The 22,473-nt window shown below is 38.3% G+C and overlaps 1 protein-coding gene across 4 annotated transcripts in view; it reads right to left on the minus strand.

Moving 5' to 3' along the window:
• Positions 1-22,473, minus strand: part of TTLL7 (tubulin tyrosine ligase like 7) — a 354,831-nt gene that overhangs the window by 223,533 nt on the left and 108,825 nt on the right. For all 4 annotated transcript variants that reach the window (XR_007953864.1, XM_051999183.1, XM_051999182.1 and 1 more), the window contains exons 11-13: positions 14,626-14,773; positions 14,460-14,533; positions 2,864-2,999 (exon numbers count right to left, since the gene is read on the minus strand). Coding sequence is in view for 3 of the 4 variants with exons in the window: in XM_051999183.1 (XP_051855143.1) it covers positions 2,864-2,999; positions 14,460-14,533; positions 14,626-14,773 (358 nt within the window). In the remaining variant the exon portion in view is untranslated. The remainder of the gene's footprint in view (positions 1-2,863; positions 3,000-14,459; positions 14,534-14,625; positions 14,774-22,473) is intronic.

Below are 22,473 nucleotides of genomic sequence, written 5' to 3' on the forward strand. Positions count from 1 at the left end.
TGTGGCACTCTATTTAAATACATACATTAACTTCAATTAATGAAATCAGCCCAGTAACTAACTTTATTAAAATTTTTTTTAGAAAAAAAAGCACAAAACAAAAATCTGGCAGTCCACCCCCATTTTCCCAGTCACATTTTTCATACACTAATTTTTTTTTTTTTATGTTAGAGATCCCATCAGATAGCAGTAAGCCTCAACAGCCTGCGGATTCTTGCTGGTCTGGCGGCTTCTCTTCACGCCAAGCTAACCTCAGGTCCTGGGCTAACTAGCACACCTGAACTAAACAGTTTGTTTTTTAATTTTACAATAGCATCTTTAGAAACTTCATGAAATGTTTTCATTTTTAGTGAGAGTACGATCAGTCCATAAGGGGATTGAGAATCTTCTGTACTCTGCTCCAACACTCCAGCTTCTGTAATGTTCTCCAACTTGACATTTTCTGAAGACAGGAGGAAAAATCATCAGAACATACAACCAGGTGCAGGCTGGGCATAGCAGAGCAACACTAACTTATCAACACCAAGAGAAGCTGATTGATTGTTCTGTGAGTTACTTCTTTGACCCGTACTACTTACAATAGAATTTCACTATTAAAAGAATTGGATTTGTCTATACTCTGGTATAGAACAATGAACTCTTGGTATCCTGTTCAGGAAGATTAGATTATTGAAATATTCAGGGAATTTGTTTAAAAGTTTCATTTATGGGGTGACCTGCATAGTAAACTCTAAAAATAGCAATACAGAGAGATTCCAGAATACTTCGAGGAAAAAAATTTTTTTTTTTAATGAACTCTTCTTTCTTTCCTTTCTTAGTTATGGAGACCAGGTGGCTTTTAGATGGCTTTAAATGGGCCACTACTAAGATCTTATCTCCTCTCTCATACCTATTTCTTCCTCCTTCAAAGGCTGCAACTTTTTCAAAATAAAAGCTATGCTGAATACTCAAATTTTAAAAATACTTTTTTTGTAAAGAACAGAGATAAAAACAAATAGCTCTGATAACCCTGATAAGATTAAAAATCAAAATAACCTTGAATTTCTCTATCTTCAAGTATTAATAATGACTTTACATCTTTTCTAACTGGTATTTTTAAGTAAAATTATGTGATAACCAATTTTACAAATGACTTTCCTTCTTTTTTTAAATCAAAGTGATGAAACCATGTCAAGAATTATAAGGACAGGAATATGACATGGAAGAAAATCTCTGTTCAAGGCATCCTATTGTACCTCAAACAAGTGCCACTTGTGTAACAAGTGCTAACAGCAGGCTCATCACTACTGCCTCTCTTAAAAAGTTTTAAAAAAATTTTAAAGCACATCTCCAAGTGTTTCTATTGGGGTAAGCAGTGTCATCTCTATAAATGAAGCTCAGTGAAATGACAATCATAAGCTCATAGCTACAGAGCTGGAAGATACCATCCAATGTATCCTCATTCTACAGATAAGGAAACTGAGACCTAGAGAGATTACATGACCTGCATAATATTATTCATTTAGCATCAGAAGAGAAATGATCTTTCATTTTCTAAGCATTTTTATATAACATAACTTCATAAAATAATTGAATCTGCTGAAAAATCCTTGAAATGAAAAGTACTTCTGGGAGTTTTGTGATGTGGTCTTATTTTTTTCATTGAGACTGAACAAAAAGCATTAAGGTTATTCATTATCTCCTCAGCATATGAACTAGAAATGGAAAAAGAATATCCCCTTTTCATTGTCATTATTCAAATTCTGAGGGCCTCAAGTAATATTTTAAAGGCTTCATATTCTAGTAAATTTATGCCAAGTTTAAGTAATTTTCTAAAATCAAAACACAGGGAGTATGTATGTGCATACACATTTGCTTATGCTTATTAAAATGCAAATATATAGTAAAGGTATAGTTCTAAGATCTGGTGATTTCATACATTCTACGTAATCATTTGCCTCAAAGCAGGTTATGGAATAATAAATTCCTCAGCCTACTTTCAGGAGAATTAAGTGTTAATTGTGAACAATTTGATCAGTAAAGACAAACAATCAGAAATTTCTAAGAACTCTAGACAGTACATACTTACAGAATTTCAGTTCAGAGATCTTTTCTGGGCCTCAGATAAAGGTAGACCCTAGGGACTTTTCCAATCATAAAACTCTGGATAAATCAGATAATTTACCGTAAATTTCTAAAGGTATAAAATAGTCAGGAAGCAAAATCAGGATGTCCCAAGTGAAGGACAGGGACTTTTTCCTACACTAAGGTGTTCATCCTTACTTATCAAGTACTAACTATAGGACAAAAATTAATCAGATAATTGCCAGTTCCTCCAGCTTTCACATAAACTTGGCTTTACTCAAAAAAGTGTACAAGCTTCCCTAATATGAGAGTCTTTGTGGTCATGTAAGAGGGTTAAAAAAAATTAAGGAATAAAAAATCCAAGCAAAAACAAGAAGGCTCAAGACTATACCATAAGTACAAAAATTTGTTTTCTGTTTTTCTTCATTTAAATATGGAAAATTAAAGTTGAGATCACAGGAAGGATTGTAAAAGCAAGAAACAAACTTCCTAAGTTACCAATGATGCTAGTGCCAGAGGGATGTACATTCCCAATGAAGTATTGTCAAATCACATCAAGGTTTCCATTTTTATATGTGAGAGGGTCTGGAAAAAAAACATGATCAACAATCTCTTCTAATTGTTTCAATGTCCTTAACTACAATGTATGAATTCTCTCATTTGTTCTGAAATGTTTCCTTTTAAAAGTAAAAAAGTTTGAGAAATAACTTACTCCAGGAGAAATATATGAGAATAACAGTACCTTATAAGGGTTTACTTGGCTTCATTTGTTGGTCATATTTAAAGAAGACAGTCTTACCTTCATTCTTTTTAAAGGATTATTCAATTCTCGCTGAAATAAAGATGCTCTTCCCGAAAGAAATGTCTGAAAGGCAGTGGCCAATAATTGCTCATATTTTTCAAGTAATGATTTGTCTTCAGGAGGATAAATTCGCCTGCAATAATAGCAGACAAACAAGCTAAAAAGAAGCCTCCTTCTATTAGGTAACCATCGAAATAGTATCTGGAGAATGACCATCAAACACTATGATTCAATGAAAAACAAAGTATATTTTTAACTAGAAACCCTTGAATTCAGGACTTACTAAAATGTCCAACCTATCTGAAATGTTCACCAGCTGATTCAACTTTTTATGCAAAAGGATCAAAAAGGATTTTAAAAGACAAGAAGAAATAAGACTGTTATGAGTTTCATTATCAATTGTGGGGATAATAGGACACCAAAGTAACATTGCTACTTATTTGTTACTATAATTTTCTGGTTTTGCTGTAAAGTAAAGCTTTGAAAAAGATTTGCTCATCAATCCTTTGAAAGGCAATGAATGTTTACCAGTCAACTGAGGGGAAATAAGCTATTTTAAACAATTAAGGAACAGAGACCATTTCTTTTAGCTACCTTTATACTGTTCTCACCATTACTTTCCACAATATTATGATGTGCGCTCTTGATAACAATAATAAACTGAGCCTGGATCTTCTTTACAGACAAGATGACTGGAGATTCAAGATAATACAGATAATTTCAGGGAAAAAACCTCCTTTAGGAAGCTTTACTGAGAATGAATCATAACTCATTCTCTCTATCAGCCTGTCCTTTTTAAAACAGATAGCAAGCTCCATCTAAGACTTCCTTATTCTGTTATGATCAAACTCATAATTCTTGTCACTGTGGCATGGATTTTCTGGCACACAAAACAGTATCTATAGACTGGAGCTAATAGGGATTCATTAACTGGGTATGTAAAAGAACTAAACATGCAAAATAAAGAAGAAGCTCCTCAGCGGTAGATAATTAGAACAAAATCACAATTTCGTTATGGCTAAAACAGAGTGATGGTAACAGTAATGGAAAGAAAAACATAGAATACAGATGCATAAAATGACAAAAGAATAATTTAAAACTGTAAATAATTAAGCACTAAAATGATCAAGCCCACCAAGATTTACTGAAGACTTACTCTGTTGCCAGGCACTTGGCTACATGCTCTAGTTCAGATTGGAGATTATTAAGAGATAAAAGTATTCAACCTACGCTAGTTAATTAGACAGACTTTTACATGAAATAGGTTTGAAATAGGCCTCAAAGGAGACATGGGATTCAGCATCAAGGAGGGGATTCAGAAAGGAAGGAGAATCACATCAGCAAAGACACGGAGGTGAAGGGAAGCAGAACATGATTACAGGGAAACAAAAAGATTTGTTTCAATAAGTCCATTTGTGTTGGAAAATAGAAAACAGACTGGTCAGGCAAACTGGAGCTAAGCTAAAATGCCCTGAATATGGAGGCCACATGAAGTAATGGCCAGAGGACTGGACACAGAGCCCCCAGGAGCCAGGTTCATAATCAGCCGCAGATTCTTACTGGCTACGTTGTCTCTGGGTAAGACACTGACCCTCTTTCTGAGCCCAGGGTCATCCTTCATTCATAAAAAGTTTCTGGCCCCAGATTTAACTCTATGAGCCTATTAGCTCACCAAAGAAGCAATAATGAATGACTTTAAGTTCTAGAAAAGAAGCAAGAGAGACACATTGGAGATGATTAGCGTCACCAAAAGTGCAAAGTAGATTGGAGGTGAGAGAGAATCAGAATAAAATAACTAGATGCTGAAAAACTCTAATGCCTTCTTTCTGCTTCCAGGAGCAAATTCAAAATGATGTGCTTAACATTCAAAATCCTTCATAACTTAGCCCCTTTTCAACCTTACCAGTATTCACACACTTTCTCCCTCGTCATGTATTTTTTGATACTGTGATATTGGTGTATAAACATAGACACTCCATCTCTGGACTCCATCCTCTGACTATTGTTCCTAATATCCAGAATCCTCTTCCTCCTCCACTGAGACCACTGATCTCTGGGCTGCCTGTAAGTCTCAACTAACATCCTATCTTTAACAAGAAGTCTTTCCAAAATCCTCGTTAATTCTGTGGGCTTTCCTCTCAACTTTTTTCTATTTATTCTGTATATAGTTTGTTGGAATATTTTCTCTCCCATGAAACCACAAGCACATTGAGGACAGGAATTAATAGAAGAAAAGAAATTGAGGGTGAGATTATGGAAGATAAAGATAAATGGCAATTAGAGATGTTGTGTAAACTGTAGTAAATCCAGAATTTGAGATCAAGTATGAAGTCAGAAGAAGGGAAAAAAGACCTTCTGAGCACAGAAGCATTAGATGAAGCCACAAGAGTAGATAAGCTACTACTGAGTTTGTATCCCAAAGAGATCATAAAAAAAGGAAAAGGAGTCACATATGCAAAAATGTTTGTAGCAGCCCTTTTTTCAGTGTCAAAGAACTGGAAACTGAATGCATGCCCATCAGTTGGAGAATAGCTGAATAAGTTAGAGTACATAAATATTATGAAGTATTATTGTTGTATAAGAAATGATCAGCTGGATGATTTCAGAGAAGCCTAGAGACACTTATATGAACTGATAATAAGTGAAATGAGCAGAACCAAAAGAACATTAAGCACAGCAACAAGAAGATTATGTGATGAACAACTCTAATGGACATGGCTCTTTTCAACAATGAAGTGATTCAGTCCAATTCCAATAAATTTGTGATGAAGAGAGACATCTCCATCCAGAAAAAAAGACTATGGAGATTGAATATGGTTCACAACCTAATTTTTTCACTTTTTTTGTTATTATTTGCTTGCCTTTTTTCTTTCTCATTTTTCTTTCCTTTTTGATCTTATTTTTCGGGTGCAGCATAATAAATGTGGAAATATATATAGAAGAACTGTACATGTTTAACATATATTAGATTACCTGCTATTCAAAGGAGGGAGAAAAAAATTAGAATACAAGGTTTTGCAAGGGTGAATATTGAAAACTATCTTTGTATATATTTTGAAAATAAAAAAGCTATTTAAAAAAAATGAGAAAAGATTGTGAAGGGATGGAAATAACCAGGAAATTGGACCAGAAATGTGTAGACCAAGACAAAGCTTATTATGTTTCAAGGCATGAATTTTTAGAGAAGGGTCCAAATGATACAGAGTGAGAAGAGTTAATGAGATAAGGAGAAGGGAAAGAATTTCAAGAAAGAAGAGGCAGGTGGTCCATTGTATTAACTGTAAAAGAGAGATCAAAGAAAATGAAGACGGAGGAAAAAGACCATTTAATTTTCAAAATCAATCTAGTAGAAAGGTAGAGATGGAAACAGGTAACTAGAATAATAAGAAAGGAGATGAAATCCTTTTTTTCTGCATTTCAAAACTCCTGACAAGCATTCCTTCTCTCCTCCTTCACTCCAATCTCTCACAAAGAAGTGTCCCTTTTCATCAAGAACCAAACCTGATAGACATTACTTTTATTCCATTCTCTCCCATCTTCTCCAACAAACTGAACCTGTTTCAATGATCCTTTATCTCTATCCCCTCCCTACATGCTCCTTCTCCTACAAAACCAATCCTCACTAGCTCCTGCCATCCTCTCAAGTGACAATCCTCCATCCCTTTTCTTCATAGACAACCTCTGAGAAAAAAGCTGTCTATAAGGCTTTCCATTATTTTCTCTCCTCTCACTCATTCCTCAACCTTCTGTAATCCAGATTTCAACCCCACTCAATGAAAGTGCCCTCTCCAGAGTCATCAATGACATTCCTAATGGCCAAATCTCATAGCTCTGACTTACTCCTTCTCCTTAATCACTCAGTATCTTGTGATCTCTCTGAGTTATCTTCTTATCTGCTAGACTCTCTTCTTTGGATCCTCTGCTCATTCAGTCTTCTATTAGCTTTCCCAAATATGAGTTTATCACATCTGGATCTTCTTTCATTGCCATTCTTGATTTTTCCATGCAGATGACTCTCTGATCTACATATCCAGCCCTAGTCTTTCACTTGAATTCCAGGAGCACATCTCTACCACACTTCAAACTCAACATGTCCAAGACATAACGCATTATTTTTCTCTCCATCTCCATTCTACCCTTCTTCTTTCTATCAAGGATTCTACCATTCTTCCAGAAAGGCATGTTAGCAACTTCTCTTTTTTTCAATTCTTCATTCTCTACCACTTCTACCTCTTAGAATGCTTTGTTTTCTGCATAAAGACTTTAATTCCTCTCTAGCTGCTACTATTCTCCCTCCTACATCATATTTGCAAAGGAAATAGATGGATTGGCAATTCAATTCAATTCAAGCATATGTGAATCTCCAATTCTATGTAACAAAAGCACCGAACTAACCATTGGGGAGAAAGATGAAACAAGGCATGAAGGATATTAAAATTATTTTTAAGGTTTATTCTTCCTCCATAAAAAGGTAGATATTTTGGGGGGATGTGAAAATCTATTGTGGCAACAGAAGGTAAAACTCAGAGTAACAGGTACAAATTATAAAGAAGCAGATTTTGGTTAAAAGGAAAAGGAAAAACTTCATAAAAGTTAGAACTATATAAATATAAAATAGACTTCTTTGTAAAGTAGTAGCATTTCTCCATCCCTGGTCATTTTCAAGCAGAAATTAGTAGAGGTCAGGAAATGGAAGAAAGAACTGATAAAATGGTTGAGAATACGGGAATTTATTTGTAAAGAGAGGAGAATTTAATAGATCCAGGTAGCAGAAAGTTATAGAGACCTAGATGAGGAATCAACAATAATTATTTTAAAAAACAGATTAGCTGATTCATATTACCTAACTTAGCTATTATAATGAATGATTGCTCACCTCTCTGCTATATTTTGCCCATTAAAACAAAAACTTGCTAACACGGAAGGGATTATTTTTATATAATAACTTTGTATATTTATTGAAATACAGTATCATTATTTAAAATGCTTATTTTAAAAGGAAGGTATAATTGGGCACTATTCCATACATATAATGTAGAGAAACCAAAAAAAATTAAAAGCAATAGTTAATCAACAAAGAAAACCAAAAGCTGATTTTATCTGTCCAATACAGAATCAGAGATTCACAATGCATCTCCTTAAGTGTGCCCTAAGTACAAATACTGAGCCCAGGATTTACATGCAGTGAAGACTAAAGTAGAAGTCTTTCTAAGCCAATAAATGCACAGTAGTTCTCACTGAACTCATCCAGAATGGCTTTAGGGCACGGCATGATACTTGGTACGTGGCAATTACAGAACAGCATCCTAGCAACAATACAAAAGTTGCTGTCTTTATTGGCCTTATACAATATACACAAACGTGGGCTATGGAAGGCAGGTGCCTATAGAGACTCCTAAGGACTTTCAATATGCTCCTGGCTCTCCACCTTGGTCAGAGAAGACTGTGCCCAATGCCAATGATAACAGTTACCATTTATATAATGTTAGAGCACCAGCCCTGAATTCAGGAGGACCTGAGTTCAAATATGGCCTCAGACACTTAATGCTTCCTAGCTGTGTGACCCTGGGCAAGTCATTTAACCCCAATTGCCTCAAAAAAAATTAATATAATGTTTTAAGGATTACAAAGCGAGCACTCCGGAGACATCATCCCACTTGCTTCTCACAACAGCCCTATATGGCAGATACTACAGGCATAGCTAGCCATATTGCAGAGTAAAGTGAAATGAAGCTCAAGAGAGATGTTTTGGACTGTTTAAGGACATTTGGTTAGCAAGGATAGGAGGTAAAATCCAAACCAAATCTTGTGACTCCAAGAGCAGAACCTCTTCCCCAACAACACTGCCCCAGCCTGTCCCTGTCTAAAATATAAATAGGGTTGCACGGACCTGAGATGGTCATCAAGCTCAAGTCTCTCACTTTACCAAGTTGGGAACTGAGACCAAAACCGAAGCGCCCTTCACTGTGGCAGAACCAGAATTTGAATTAGGTTTAATAAGGCCAGTTTTATTCATTATATTTTCAGCAGACACACTCAAGGACAAAAGGAAGCCGCTACCATTTTATATTTATGGTTACCTAGGAAAAAACACAGACTGTAAATAATTTCAAAAGTCCTCAAGCACGCTTGCTGCTATATATTGGAAACTGCAAAAGAATGGATAAACTACCTTAGTGAGTCAATCCGGGACACAGGCTGGAATCACAGAACTCCAGAGTTGGCAAAGACCTTGGGGGAGGGGAAAAGAGGGAGCAATCTGAAATATGAAGTTCCTCCTGAGGCAAGGGATGGCCCAGGAGATGCTGGGCTTCCAGTCAGAAAGACCTGTTCAAACCCAGACTCAGTAGCTATGTGACCAGTCTGCTTCAGTTTCCTTCTCCCTAAAGAAGAGATAACAGTACCTTTCTCCCAGGGCTGTGCTGAGCATCAAATGAGATCATATTTGTAAAACAAATATGATCTCATAATGCCTGGCACACACTAGGTGTCTAATAAATGCTTGTTCCTTCTGCATGATCCTATTACAGGACTGACTCTTCAGCCTCTACCTGAAGACTCCCAACAACTTTCCCTCCTAGTCAGCCCATTCTACTTTGGCTCAGAAGATATGGTGACAAACTGCCACCATATCTTTCATCTCTTGGTCCAAGTCTGTTGGCTTTCAAAAGCCTGGAGAACAAGTCTGATTGGCTCCAGCAATAGGGACAAAGAGTCCCGGGAAATCCGAGATGGAGAATACAATAAGGAGGCCGGTCTGGAGAAGGGGCTTGGAAAGCCTGACTTTGGGGAGGAGGCAGCACCCCACATCTCCTGCCGTCTTGTTCTTGAGGAGACCTTTTTTTACTGAAGCCTACTTATAGCAGCTGGCTCAGGTACTACCTTCCCCATGAAGTCTCCCTCCACCATCCATTTATAAGTCTTCCCTTCCTCCTCAAACTTCCCCAAGTTCTGTCTAAATCCACCTTGGCCCTATCACACTCCACACATTAACGTGTGTGACATTTCTTTAGGTGTTTATGCCTTGCCTCCCCTCTCCCAAACCGTGCTGTCAGTTTCCCAAGGGCAGAGACTAACATTTTTAAGCTCTATATTCCTTCCTGGAACCTAGTACTCTCTACATAGTAGGTAAGAAACGTTTGTTCAAATAAATTGAAAATCCCCCTTTAATAGGATCATAAAGGCTCCAAGGAAGTAGGGTGGGATTGGGGGGGAAAGACTCCAGGATGGTTCTATGAAACCAGCTCCATCAACCTGAAAACCATTATCCTAAGTTTTGAAAATGGAAGCAAAAAATTCACTCTCCTCTCCTCCCAGACTAACTCCTAAACAGGGGTCTCATCCCTTTATTGTACTGCCCCTTGATTGCAACCTATGTATGTTTAAAAAAAAAAGGCTCTTTTTTGCCCTTAGTATCTTCTGGAATCCCTGGCCTACACCTGGATTTCATAGTTGTAGCAATACTTGTATAATTTTGTCTTTGTCCTCATTTGCCTGCAGTCCCTTCCCTAGGCAAGCCGACTATATAGGGATCTCTCTATCCTGATAAGGCTGTTCTAGCTAACATCCATTTGTTTTAACAATAGGCTGGTAGGAGGATGTAACAAGTTCTACTTCTATGACCCAGATTCCTGCCAGGGCCCTCATGGATAGGTGATAGTGATAGGGACCATCTGCAGTGATGTGCAAAAGAGTCCTGCTGAACTCCCAGAGTTCCCATCACCTCAGAAATCATGCTAACCTTTTTTCTCTCTCATTGTTCTACTTGAAACCATTACTCTGGAGCCTTTCTTGGTCCTTAAGTCTCCCTCATCAGATGTTAACTACTGAGAGATGTCTATAATACTTTCCCATCATTTTCCATCCATTTTCACCATCTCTCCTGTGGATACCCCTAGTTTTGTCCCCAGAACTTCACAATTAATTGCTTTCTAATTGGTCTCCCAGTCTCCTGACTCCAGGCTCTTCCTTCTCCAATCCATATTCTATAAAGATAGCAAAGTAATATACCTATAGCACAGGTTTGACCATGTCACAGCCCTGCTCAAGATGCTTCAGTGACTCCCTATTACCTCCAGGATCAATATAACCTTATCTGGCATTCAAATCCTTTCACAATCTGACTCCATTATCCAGTTTCTAAATTTGTGACTTATTACTATCCAATTTCTACATTAAGTATTGTATCATCATTCCTCATGTAAATATTCCATTCCCCATCTCATAGGCTGTTTTCCAGATCTGGAAAGCATTTTTTCTTCCCCCTTACCTCTTATGATTCCTACATTCTTTCAAAGCTTAACTCAAACACCACATTCTACCCTAGGGTCTTCTCTGCCTCTCACAGCATCGAATGGCTTACTTTTCCCCACCTCCAGCAAATCCCATCGGCTCAAGGAATCATCATGCTACAGTTGGAAGGGACCTGGGAGGTTCTCTGTTATAACCCCCTTATTTTGTAGACATCAGAACAGATGACTTGCCCAATGTCAGGCAGGTAATCAGCATTAAAGCAGGCTTTTGGCCCACAAAGTCTAATTCTAGAGTCAGTTCCCACTGCACTGTGTTCCCTTTTCCACACACTTCACTCCACACATATTCTGTGTGTCCGTGTGCTCTCCTCTGACCAAATGTCAGACACAAGTAATGGAATAAAAGGACCAAGGCCTTTTTAAATGCCATTTCTGTCTTCTGACAGAACGTAAGCTCCTTGAAGGCCAGCCTTTGTAGCCTCAGGATCTGGGTACAGACCCTAGCACAGAGCAAATGCTTCTTGATCGATGACTCTGCCTGCTCTTTGAGGGAAGACTTTTCCACATAGCTAATTCAAAGAGGGTTGGAGTAGCCAAGAGAGAGCAAGACTTTTAAAAACAATCTCAGAAGCTTTGTTGTCCCACATGCCAGTTAGTCCTCAGAGCAAGGACTTAGAGTTGTGATTATAATCAACTTTCCAGAGGTACTGGGGGCCTTTTCCTACTTCCATCTTCTTATGAGGCATACAGGTATTAGCATCTCCAGAATGTCCCCCATACAATGCAGTTCTATTTCCAAACTGATTCCCTCTCTCTCTCTCCTTTCTTCCCCCCACTCTCTCTCTCATCTCTTTCCCATCTCTTTCTCTAAATCTCTGTCTCTGTCTCTCTCCAACTTTCTCTGTCTCTGTGAATCAATCTCTCTCTCTCCCTCTCCCTCTCTCTCTGTGTGTATGTCTATTTCTTCCTTACTTCCCTCCCTCTCCTCCTCTCTCTCCCTCTCCCATCTCTTTCCTTCCTCCCTCCCTCCTTCCCTCTTCCTCTCTCTCTCTCTCTGTGTGTGTCTGTGTCTGTATCTTTGCCTGTCTGTCTCTGTCTCTCATCCCTCCCTCCACACCACCATGAAAGAGCTAGCATGATGGAATGGAAACAATGGACTTGGGAGTCAGGAGACTTGGGCTCTAGGCTATCAAAGATACTATTCAATGTATGGTCTTGGACAAGAATTTCCTTATCTATAAATCTGAATGACAACAGAAATATGTGGGAGGAAAGTATTTCCCAAGTTATTATTGTTAATAAACCTGAGCATGAAGGCTTGGGTGCTACAATACAGGGTGCTTCCCCCATCCCCTTCTTGGCTTCCACTTCCTATTACCTTTTGACAGTGGCCATCTTTCTTCCTTGTCCTTTCCCCTCCTAAATTGGTACCCAGTAGTCAAGAACCAATCCCCAACTGATGCCACACTCCCCACCAAGCCAAGGTTTAGGAAGGACCAGAAATCCTCACATTTGTCCTTAAGCACCAAGGCTGTTGTCAGACATTGTGTATTGGTGTCTGGCCTTGTCCAAGCTGATTTCATTCACCTCCAGGGGAAATCCTTGGCCATTGCACAATATCCTCCTCACCCTGACTGAAGTATGAACAGCTGGGAAGTGTTAAGCTAGGAAAAGAGACCAGATTTGAACTCTGGTCCTTCTGTCTTCAGGGCTGGTGCTCTACTCACTGCACCAACAGCCACTGAATTCCTTTCCTCTTTCTTCATATTTGTGGACATAGAGCTGCATGTGTGTCTCTGCAGTGGATGTGAACAGCAAGAAATGGCAAAATCCACCTCATCACAAGGGGATGTCACTCCTTGGCCTTGATATATCACCAACTAGGTGCTGCCATGATTTATTCTGAGACTGTACAAAGCCCTTTTACACGGCACTGGCTGTTAAGAACCAAATTATCAAGCCTTTTTGGTTCTATGGGAGGAAAGGGAGCAGAGTAGAAGGATGAATTAATTCTCCCTGCCTTTCTCAAAGGCCTATATAAATGCCTAAGCAGCATTTTAAACAAATTTTAAATGTTGTAAAGGTGGCTCTTTGGGCAAAAACAAGGCTTAGGCAAAGCACACTTTCCATCAAGAAGTGAAATGCTAAGTAGGATGCTGTAAGCTGCCCAGGTCTACCTACTTCATCTACCTCTGGCCTTAGCTAGTTGACTCTGGTAGCAAACATTCTCCCCATCAAGCTGTGTTCGCTGCACATTCAAGGTGCACAATTCCTTTCATTTCCCACCTCTTATTCTAAGGTGATTCAGGTAAACCCAGAAGGTGGTCACTAATGTCCTGCATGGTTCCTTGCTCTCTGGAGGAATTATGGGAGTACACAGGCAACAGTAGAAATGATAAGATAATGAAGCACGTGATCTGTACAGGTGGAAGCCATATGTGCAGTGATAAAATCAGGAATCCTGGGAAGGATTAAGATAAGGGAGCTTCTGCTTCAGTTAAGTCTTTTTTTGTTTGTTTGCTTGTTTTTTGTTTTGTTTTCACTGAGGCAAATGGGGTTAAGTGACTTGCCTAGAGTCACACAGCTAAGAAGTGTCTGAGACTAGATTTGAACCCTGGTCCTCTTGACTTCAGGGTTGGTGCTCTATACATTGCACCAACTAGCTGCCCCTTCAGTTAAGTCTTTAAATAAGACCAGAATTGTATATTGGAACACAATTAATAATAGTAAGGCATCAGAATCAGAAGACAGCTTCTTAACACTTTTTTATAAAACGTCATTTCAGTCATGCACTGTAACACACAGACCTCATCAAATAAATAAGGGACAAAGGTAATGTACAGCCAGGGTTATATTAATCAAAATATTTTCCCATTTGGCGGTGATCTAAAAGAAGAAGGGCCTGAGCTAGATGAACTCTCAGAGTTCTTTTAGCTCTTGGGGTGAGAGATTGTGGTCAGTGACCAACCACACCACGGCCTGAATGTCAAATACAACACAGCACAATCAAACAATAACCAGAGAAGAATAAGCCAGAGGGGAAGCCGACCCAGGACTCCCTGATTCCTGGATACCATCACAGGATCATATCCCAAAGTCTTTGAGAATACTTTCTAGTTCCCTTGCCACTTGAGGAGGTAAATTTTTAAAAAGGTAGTTTGGAGTTTAAAAAAAAAGTTTTAAAAAATTAGGAAATTAAAAGTTTAAAAAATAAAGTAGAAGAAAAAACACCCATCAAACAGAGCTAAGACTCCCCGACTTTCTCCTGCCCCACATCCTAAGGCAAGGCCTGCAGCCCAGCTCAGCCTTTTGATCACACAAGAAAGCAGAAGCAGCGTTACCTGTAGTTCCCCATGTGCCGATTTTCATGTTCTTCTTTGGATACCTGCCTACGAACCTGGGCAAGTCTCTCTTTCTAGAAATTAAGAAATGTCACAAATGAAAGCTGACACAGCACGCTCACCAGGAGGTTTAAGGGGCATCAGGTTTGGTTAAAGCTATTCATACCAACTCCTCCTTCCTCCGCTCAAGTCGGTGTCGCTGTTTTTCCCAGTCTGAAGAGCCTGGCGAGAGCCTTTTCATTGAACCCTGACCATAGAGTCGCTTCTGCGCTTCCGCTTTTTGTTTAGCCAAGTTTCTCCTCTTGTCACTTGTCCTAAAACATGAAGAAGATGTTGTCACCTTAAAAGATTGACTGTAGGAATGCTTGTTTAGGGTTTTTGCTTCCTTTTTGGGTGTGTGTATGTATGTTAGGAGGGAATCCATACCTGTGATTTTATTGGTAAGAACAGTGGGGAGCCATGTATGTCAAAACCCTGAAGAGAAAAAACCCAGAAACAGAAATCAAGTGAGCCAATGCCCAAAGGACAGTCACAATGGGATTTTGTGAGGGATTCATTTCTCCAAAGTACAACAGCTATTTTTCTAGCTCCTTGATGCTAAAAAACAAATTGGGATCCAAAGTGCATGTGGCATATTGGGGGGTTTTGTTTACCAATGTGGTGTCTGAGCTTCAAGAAAAGTTAACAGTATTCATGGTGAGAGCTGGGCTGCACAACTCTTAATGGGGCACACAACAGCCCTGTCTGCAAGACCGAGGAACATGTCACCAGAGCAGGAGGAGGCACCCAGAGCATGGGTTTACCTTAATCTCTGAAACAGAGCTACCCCTTGGAAAGTTTAAACTGGAGGGAATGAACCTGTTTTCTAGTCAGTTACTGATCCACAAGTCACTTAAGGACCACACATCAACCAGATAAAAGAAAAACACCTTCTTCTAAGAGAGAAAGAAATTTTAGACATTCAACTCAACTGCTTTTTAATTCTTTCACATTATGAACATATTACAGTGAGGAACACAGAGGCAGAAAGGGGACAAGGAAGAAAAAAGGACGGCAGGAGAAAGAACAAGCTCACAGAATAAAACAGAGAGGGAACATCAGATACACACAAATAAAATAAACATCCCCATGAAAACACCAACTTTTAAGTAGAAAGACATCCCTGGGGGGGAGGGGAAATGACCCAGAAATTAAAAAGACAAACTTGAGAAACATAAACATAAGAGAAATGGAAATCAAGCAAATACATATAGGGACACAACCAGGGACAGTTTCTGTGGAATTATATCTCCACTACCGAGGCTTCTAATGACTTTTTAGAGCATGTTGTGTTTTTGCAATTCTAGACACAAATGTAATTACCATCTCTCTTGATACTTGGCTCACAAAGCAGAATGAAATTAAATGGCTTGATTCTCAATACTGTCCTAAATATAGGTATTTTTATGTAACAAGGTATGTGAGAGGCTATAGAACATGGATGATCAGTTCCTTATGTTCCCAAATATCTAAATTTTCACCATCAAGGGTTTCTACCAAGAAGAGTGATTTTCCTAGAAATAACTCTCCTGAGTTGAATACCTGTAATTTTCTCTTTTCCAGTCACTTAGCAGAAACAAGACAGATAGGTTTGAAAGCCTCAAATTTAGTACACTACTAATGAAAAAAATTAAGTAGACATCACATTTATTGGAGTATTTATATTTACTTAAAGTCACAATAGCTTTCTGTCACAGCTTGGCCAGTTCTTCTTCCTTCATCTCAAGCACTATCCCGCAGTCTTTCCCAATGATACATTCTTATCACCCTTTTCCTCTTACTACTTATATAAGTTCTCAAGTCTTGGTCCACAGCATCCATCATCCTGGCCTTTTTTCTTTCTTTCCTTCTAACTTATCAAGCGTCTCAAACTCCATCTCCATACTGATTAGTGATCTTTGCTGACATCCGCCGCATCCCCACTCCTCTGGTCCCAAATGCTATTCTGCTCATTTTCCATATGTAGACTAGATTTTTATTGTTAAATGATCTATTAATCACAACAAAGGTATTATTTTGGAGTGGATCTTTTAAAAAATCTCAATACAAAATTCTCAGGAGATCAACTAAACTTTTATACTTCTTTGCTTCCTTCAACAAATGTTTATAAGCCCTACTGTGTATACAGCAAAATGCTAGAAACTGGGGACCTCACACAAAAATTTTTAATGATATAATCCTGAACCTCAAGATGTTTACCATTTCATAAATGACACCACAATGACAGCAAATGACACCAATGTAAGTTATGATATTTTAAGTGACCAGGATAAAAAAAAGAGAAGGATCAGTCAATCGAGGAGGAAAGGTGATAAGGGAAGGAACAACAGAGGGGTGGGGCTTGAACTGATCATAGAAGGAATAAAGTCATCATAAAAATATGTAGAAAGAATTTATTCTAGGAATGGAATGGAACATGGTTTGTACAAGTGCACAGCTGGGAGAAGACAAGATCAAATTCAGGGATTCGACAATTGTTGGATCATCCAAATGGATCAGAGTTCAGGCTGTGTGCACAGCATGCCCCTGCTCTCACGAAGCTTGCAGCACACAAGGAACCCAGAGGGAAAACAGCCTTACTGGACTAGGACTTTTATTAACAAGTCCTAACAGAAGGAAAGACATTTGGGAAACCACTTAAGGAGAAGAGAATATTCCTTCAGCTTGGGAATCCCTATCACGAAATCAAACATTTCCCAAATGTCCTGTCCCTTCTAACTCTTATATGTACAATCCAAGGATTCCATGATCTCACTTCCCCATGTCCATCAAACCAACTCACTTTTTGTGGTTCTTGCCCTTTCATAAATTCTCTACACAGGATCAAACCTGGTAAGGGTAGAAGATTTATTCTCTTCTAGGTGCAGGGTCCCCATGAATCACCTATTGGCCTTTCATGTCTGCTATATTATAACTACTGCTACATGCATTTATTATTATTATTATTAGCTAGAATTTTATAGTGCCTTGAAATCTGCAAACTTATCTCAATTGATTTTGACAACAATTCTGGGTAGGTATTATTTCCTTATTTCAAAAATTCTATCAATTCTATCAATTATTGTTGTTTTTCCTTCATTCTCAAAGAGGGCCACTGACATCATGAAGGGGATATCTTAACTTGCCTAAAGACTGGTTTTAGTGAAGTAGATCTGAGTAAAATCAACTGGACAAGCAGATTTAGGAGTCACATACAGTTTGCCAATAAGCATTTATTAAGGATCAACTACATGCTAGACAAGAAACTAAGTACAGAGAATACACAGGCAGACAAATAATAGTCCCTACCCTCAAGCTCCTCACAACCTAATGGGGGAAGACAACAAGCAAACATATATGTACCAACCAGCTATACACAGGATCAATAGGAAATGATTAACAGAAAGAAGGTACTTGAATTAAGAGGTTGGGAAAGGTTGTAGACCTACAGGATATAGAAAGCAGGATTTCAGGATTTTTAGGATCTGAAGGAAGTCAAGTAATCCAGGAGTCAAAAGATGAAGAAGAGCATCGCAGGCTCAGGAGACAAGAGAAAAAGCCAGGGATCACCTTTAAGGATATCCACCAGGCAAGGTGGACTCAAGGCCCAATGTTCTAGATACTGAAACACCTAAGAGACTAATTCTCTGTCATTACCTTTAGATCAATATAACAGTGGACACATATCATACTCAGTAATATACATTATTTTCTATTTTTCCTGCTAACAGCATATATTAGTGACAAAATGGGGAGTTGTGCTGCATTTTGGAAGATTCTATTTAGTCAAACTGGCAAATCACTGGAACAGGGGAGGTGTGAATGCAAAAAACAAAACCTTGAACCTTGAATCTATGGATCTAGGAAATGAGAAATGGGTATGCAGCATAACAAGTAGCACAAAACATAGTTCAACAAAAGGAGAGATGAGCAAGAGTCTTAAAGGGGAGGCTATGGATGCCCAGAGAGGAATGAGTGAGGTGTTCCCAGAGAAGAACAGCAAGAAAAAAGTCAAAATGTACATGTACAGTAACAAGTTCAACTGGAACCAGTGGGAAGTAGCTAGAAATAGTTAGATAAACAGAGTAAGAGTAGATTATGGAGGGCCTTTGATTTCAGACCTGCTGTGGCAGGCTCTTGGGTGTGAGAGTAATCTACTCTTAAGTGGATTTGAGAAAATTAGTCTGCCAGTGGTATACAGAATGGTTGGAAAAGACAAGACAATAGAGCCAAGAAGGAAAAAAGAAGCCTCACTTTGAAAAGTTAAATGGTACTCATAGGAACTGAGCCCATAACCTTCAAAGTACTGACTGAACATATTGAAGCATCTTAAAACTCCTTATCAAGAAGACAAAGGATGCACTGCATAGGACACTGTCTTAGCAAAATTTTGGATCCAGGTGGGGAGAGATTAAGATTTAGGCATCCCCGGTCTCATTAACACAATGCCCTGTTCAGCTGAGGTGACCAACTCCAAGATCCCACCTCTGACTCTTGCTTCCTGTTTGGGCTTATTGAAGAAAGCAATTTTATCAATCTATCTGTCTCTGCCCCTATTAAAAAAAAACAATGGAAGGGGAGAGGAAGAGATGAGAGAATATCTCATTTTAGATCTCTTCTAGCTCTAAAGCTATGAGCTATAAGAAAATATTATTTGAGTTGGGAACTATGCCATACAGAAGGTAACTTTAGGGAAAAAAATTCCCTCTACTTTCTAACAAGAGTGTAGATTAGCAAAAAAAAAAAAAAAAAAAAAAGACCTAGAATTTGGAGTCAGAAAACCCATAGATAAAAAAGCTAGTAGATGACAGAATCTACCAAAGATCTTAGACTAGAGAGTGGATCTGAATATACAAGAATGAAATTGAGATAAGACAAATGTAAGTTATATCCTTGGGTTCAAAAAATCATCTTCAAACCTATAGCTTGGGAAAGGCATATTCAGACAACGTAGAGTGGGTAATGGGTGCAATGAGTCCACAGTGTAATATGGCAATCAAACAGACTTGTATGATGTGTAGCTTTCAGGACCTCTGGAAAAGGTAAGAGTTGTACTCTACCCTATGACAGACAACACACTGAACATTGTTCTCAGTCCTGGGCCCCCCTAGTTTTTAAAGAATGTTCATAATCTTTAATGTCCAGATGAAGGCACAGTAAAAGAAAACCTTTAATTCAAGTCTGTAATTAAGTCAAGAGAGTAGTTAGGCTGAAGAAGAGAAGACTCAACTCTAATTTAGTATTTGAAGGTCTGCCATGTGAAACAGGAATTAAATAGTTTTTACTTGGTTACAGTGTGTAGAGAAGTTACATTAGTGTAGATGACAAGGCAGCAGATTTAAGGCTATACCAGTTATCCCAAAGTATAGTGGACTACCTAAAGATATAATGGTTATCCCCTCACTGAAGGTGATCAGACAGATCATCTGGATGACCACTTCATGCATGATTTGGTCCAGATGGTCTCTTACAATCTCATATTCTATGATTCAGTGATACTGACTACATGAAAAACCCATTAACCTTGGTCAAATCACTTCAACTTCCTAAGCCTCCTCCTTCATCGGTAAGATAGGGTGGATGGGTAGATTGCCTCCAGAGTAGATTGCTTCTAATGTTTCATCTAACTCTAAATCCTATGTTCTATTAATTCTATTATCATTCTATCAGAATGATGATTTTCTGTGGGAAATGATAAGCAGGATGCTCTCAGAAAAACCTAGGAAGTCCTCCATGAACTCAAGCAAAATGAAACGTACTGTGGGACAAAGTAATAGCAATGTTCTGGGAGGATCAGCTGTAAAGGACTGCTATTCTCAGCAGTACAATAAACGACGACTGCTCTAAAGAACGTATGACAAAAAATTCTATGCATATCCAGAGAAAGAACTGATTGTTTCTAAATATTGAAGTATTCTAATTCTCTCTGTCTGTGTGTGTGTCTATCTGTTTCTCTGTCTATTTTTCTTGAGTGTTTTTTTTAGGAAGAAAATGTATGCTTTCTTTCACATAATCACTTTTATAGAAATGTTTTGCATAACTTTACATGTGCTGTTTTAATGGAGTATGGGGATAGGGATAAGGAAGAGAATCTAGAACTCGCTTTTAAAAAACAAATATAAAAAATTGTTTTAAATGTAACTGGAAGAAAATATTAAAGATTAGTTAATTCTAGTGCCAATGCAAGAAAAAAATATGTATTCATTTATATAGTTCTTTTAAAAAAATTATTATAGGAAAAATCAGTCCAGGAGAAATCAGAAACTCTCAAGAATAAAATTCTAAAGACACAAAGAAAATAACTGCTATGAAGAAGAAAACTGAAAGTGGGAGGAAGGAGAATGGTGCTACCCAAAGAGAGTCAGTATGGATGCATAGGGTACTCCCTGATCAATGTAGAACTTTTAAAATCAATGAAAGCAAAGACAGAGACAAAGAGGAATTACATGCAAAGAGGAATTGCATGACACTGATCAGAAGCAAAATGTAAAGAATCTTAAAGTTTTAAAGACCAAGAGCTGGCAAGGAAGTTTAAGAACAAAAATATATATTTTTAATTGTCAGAGGCAGGAAATGGCCTAAGAGAGACAGATGCATGGGTCAGTGTCTTTGGAAAAATGTTAACAGATGGCAAAGAGAAGGCACAACTAACCAATTCTGACAACTTCTTCTCTGCCAAGGAGAATAAACTTTGAACTGGAGAAGACAGAGCAAAAGTATCTACCAGAAGGCTAAAGCTAACAGAGTTCCTTTACAAAGCTCCTGGCAGTTTTCATGAAAATCACTTAGCCCAAAGCATATTCTGATATGTGAAAAAACCAAGGAGCACTCCAGATATTCCTTGGAACATATTACAGTGATCTGCTGGTGATTTTGGACTGTGAAGCCTATGGAGAAGGGGAATGAGAAACAGAAGAAAGGAGAAGAAATATCCATTTCCAAGGAAGAGGAGAAAGTGAAGTCTGTCCAGTCTCTACTCAAGAACTTGACTCTGGATACTGACAAAATTAAGAAAATGTGATAAAGGAAGCCACCACTGTATCTGAGCCTCTTTTGCATCAAAAGCCATGCTGTGAAGAAGGCTGTAGAGCTGATTTAACCAGATTTTAATGCCACCTTCTCCTGTGTTGTTCTTCCAGAAAAGATGCTGAGATTTGGTATAAGCAGCAGTCTAGTTAATTGCTCCTCCACCAACTGAAGGAGCTGACTTAAAGGTGGACGATGGGGGCAGGGTCTCTAGTGCGGTACCCAAGGGTCTGTTTCACAGCTTCATCAGTGACTTGGATAAAGGCACTCAGAGCACACTCACAATCCATGCTAATTACACTGTAACCTCAGGAAAACATACAGTGTACCCTAGAGTAGAATGTGGTGTAATTCAGTGTCCTGGCCCCACTCATAGAGAATTATTATTGTCTAGACCTGTCAGTTCATGTATCCTCTGCTAGTACAGACTAGCAACTTTTTGTAACTTATTATCTCAGTTTAGTTCAGTTTACTTTCAATGATCTGCTTAAGTTGACACAGCCACAACTTGAACTCATCTTTCTGACTCCATGACTGGCTCTCTAATCCATTACTCCTGCTTCTCTGGCAAAGATAAGAATACGTATTTTAAAAATGACCATATAATTAAGCCAATCTAAAAAGGTGAGAGAGGCTTTTGCTAACAAAAGAATACAGAAGACAAAACAATAATACCTGCTCAAAGAATTTCTTCACTGAAAATGTCAGTAATATTTTTTTTTGGAATCCCTTCTCAGAATAAAGCTTTAAGTTGCATCAAATAAATTTCACAATGTTACAAAGGAAACAAATTAAATTTAAATAAAAATGCTTTTTTTTATATATCCAAGCTCAGAGACCTCTTGACATTTATCCACAGCCCCCAGATTAAGAAACTTTGAAATATAGCATCTGGCAAACAACTGAAAAATAATCTTTAATTTTTTTTGCTGAGGCAATTGAGGTTAAGTGACTTGTCCAGCAAGTGTTA

Source organism: Antechinus flavipes, chromosome 4 (genome assembly GCF_016432865.1).
Source record: "Antechinus flavipes isolate AdamAnt ecotype Samford, QLD, Australia chromosome 4, AdamAnt_v2, whole genome shotgun sequence".
In the NCBI taxonomy this organism is placed as follows: domain Eukaryota; kingdom Metazoa; phylum Chordata; class Mammalia; order Dasyuromorphia; family Dasyuridae; genus Antechinus; species Antechinus flavipes.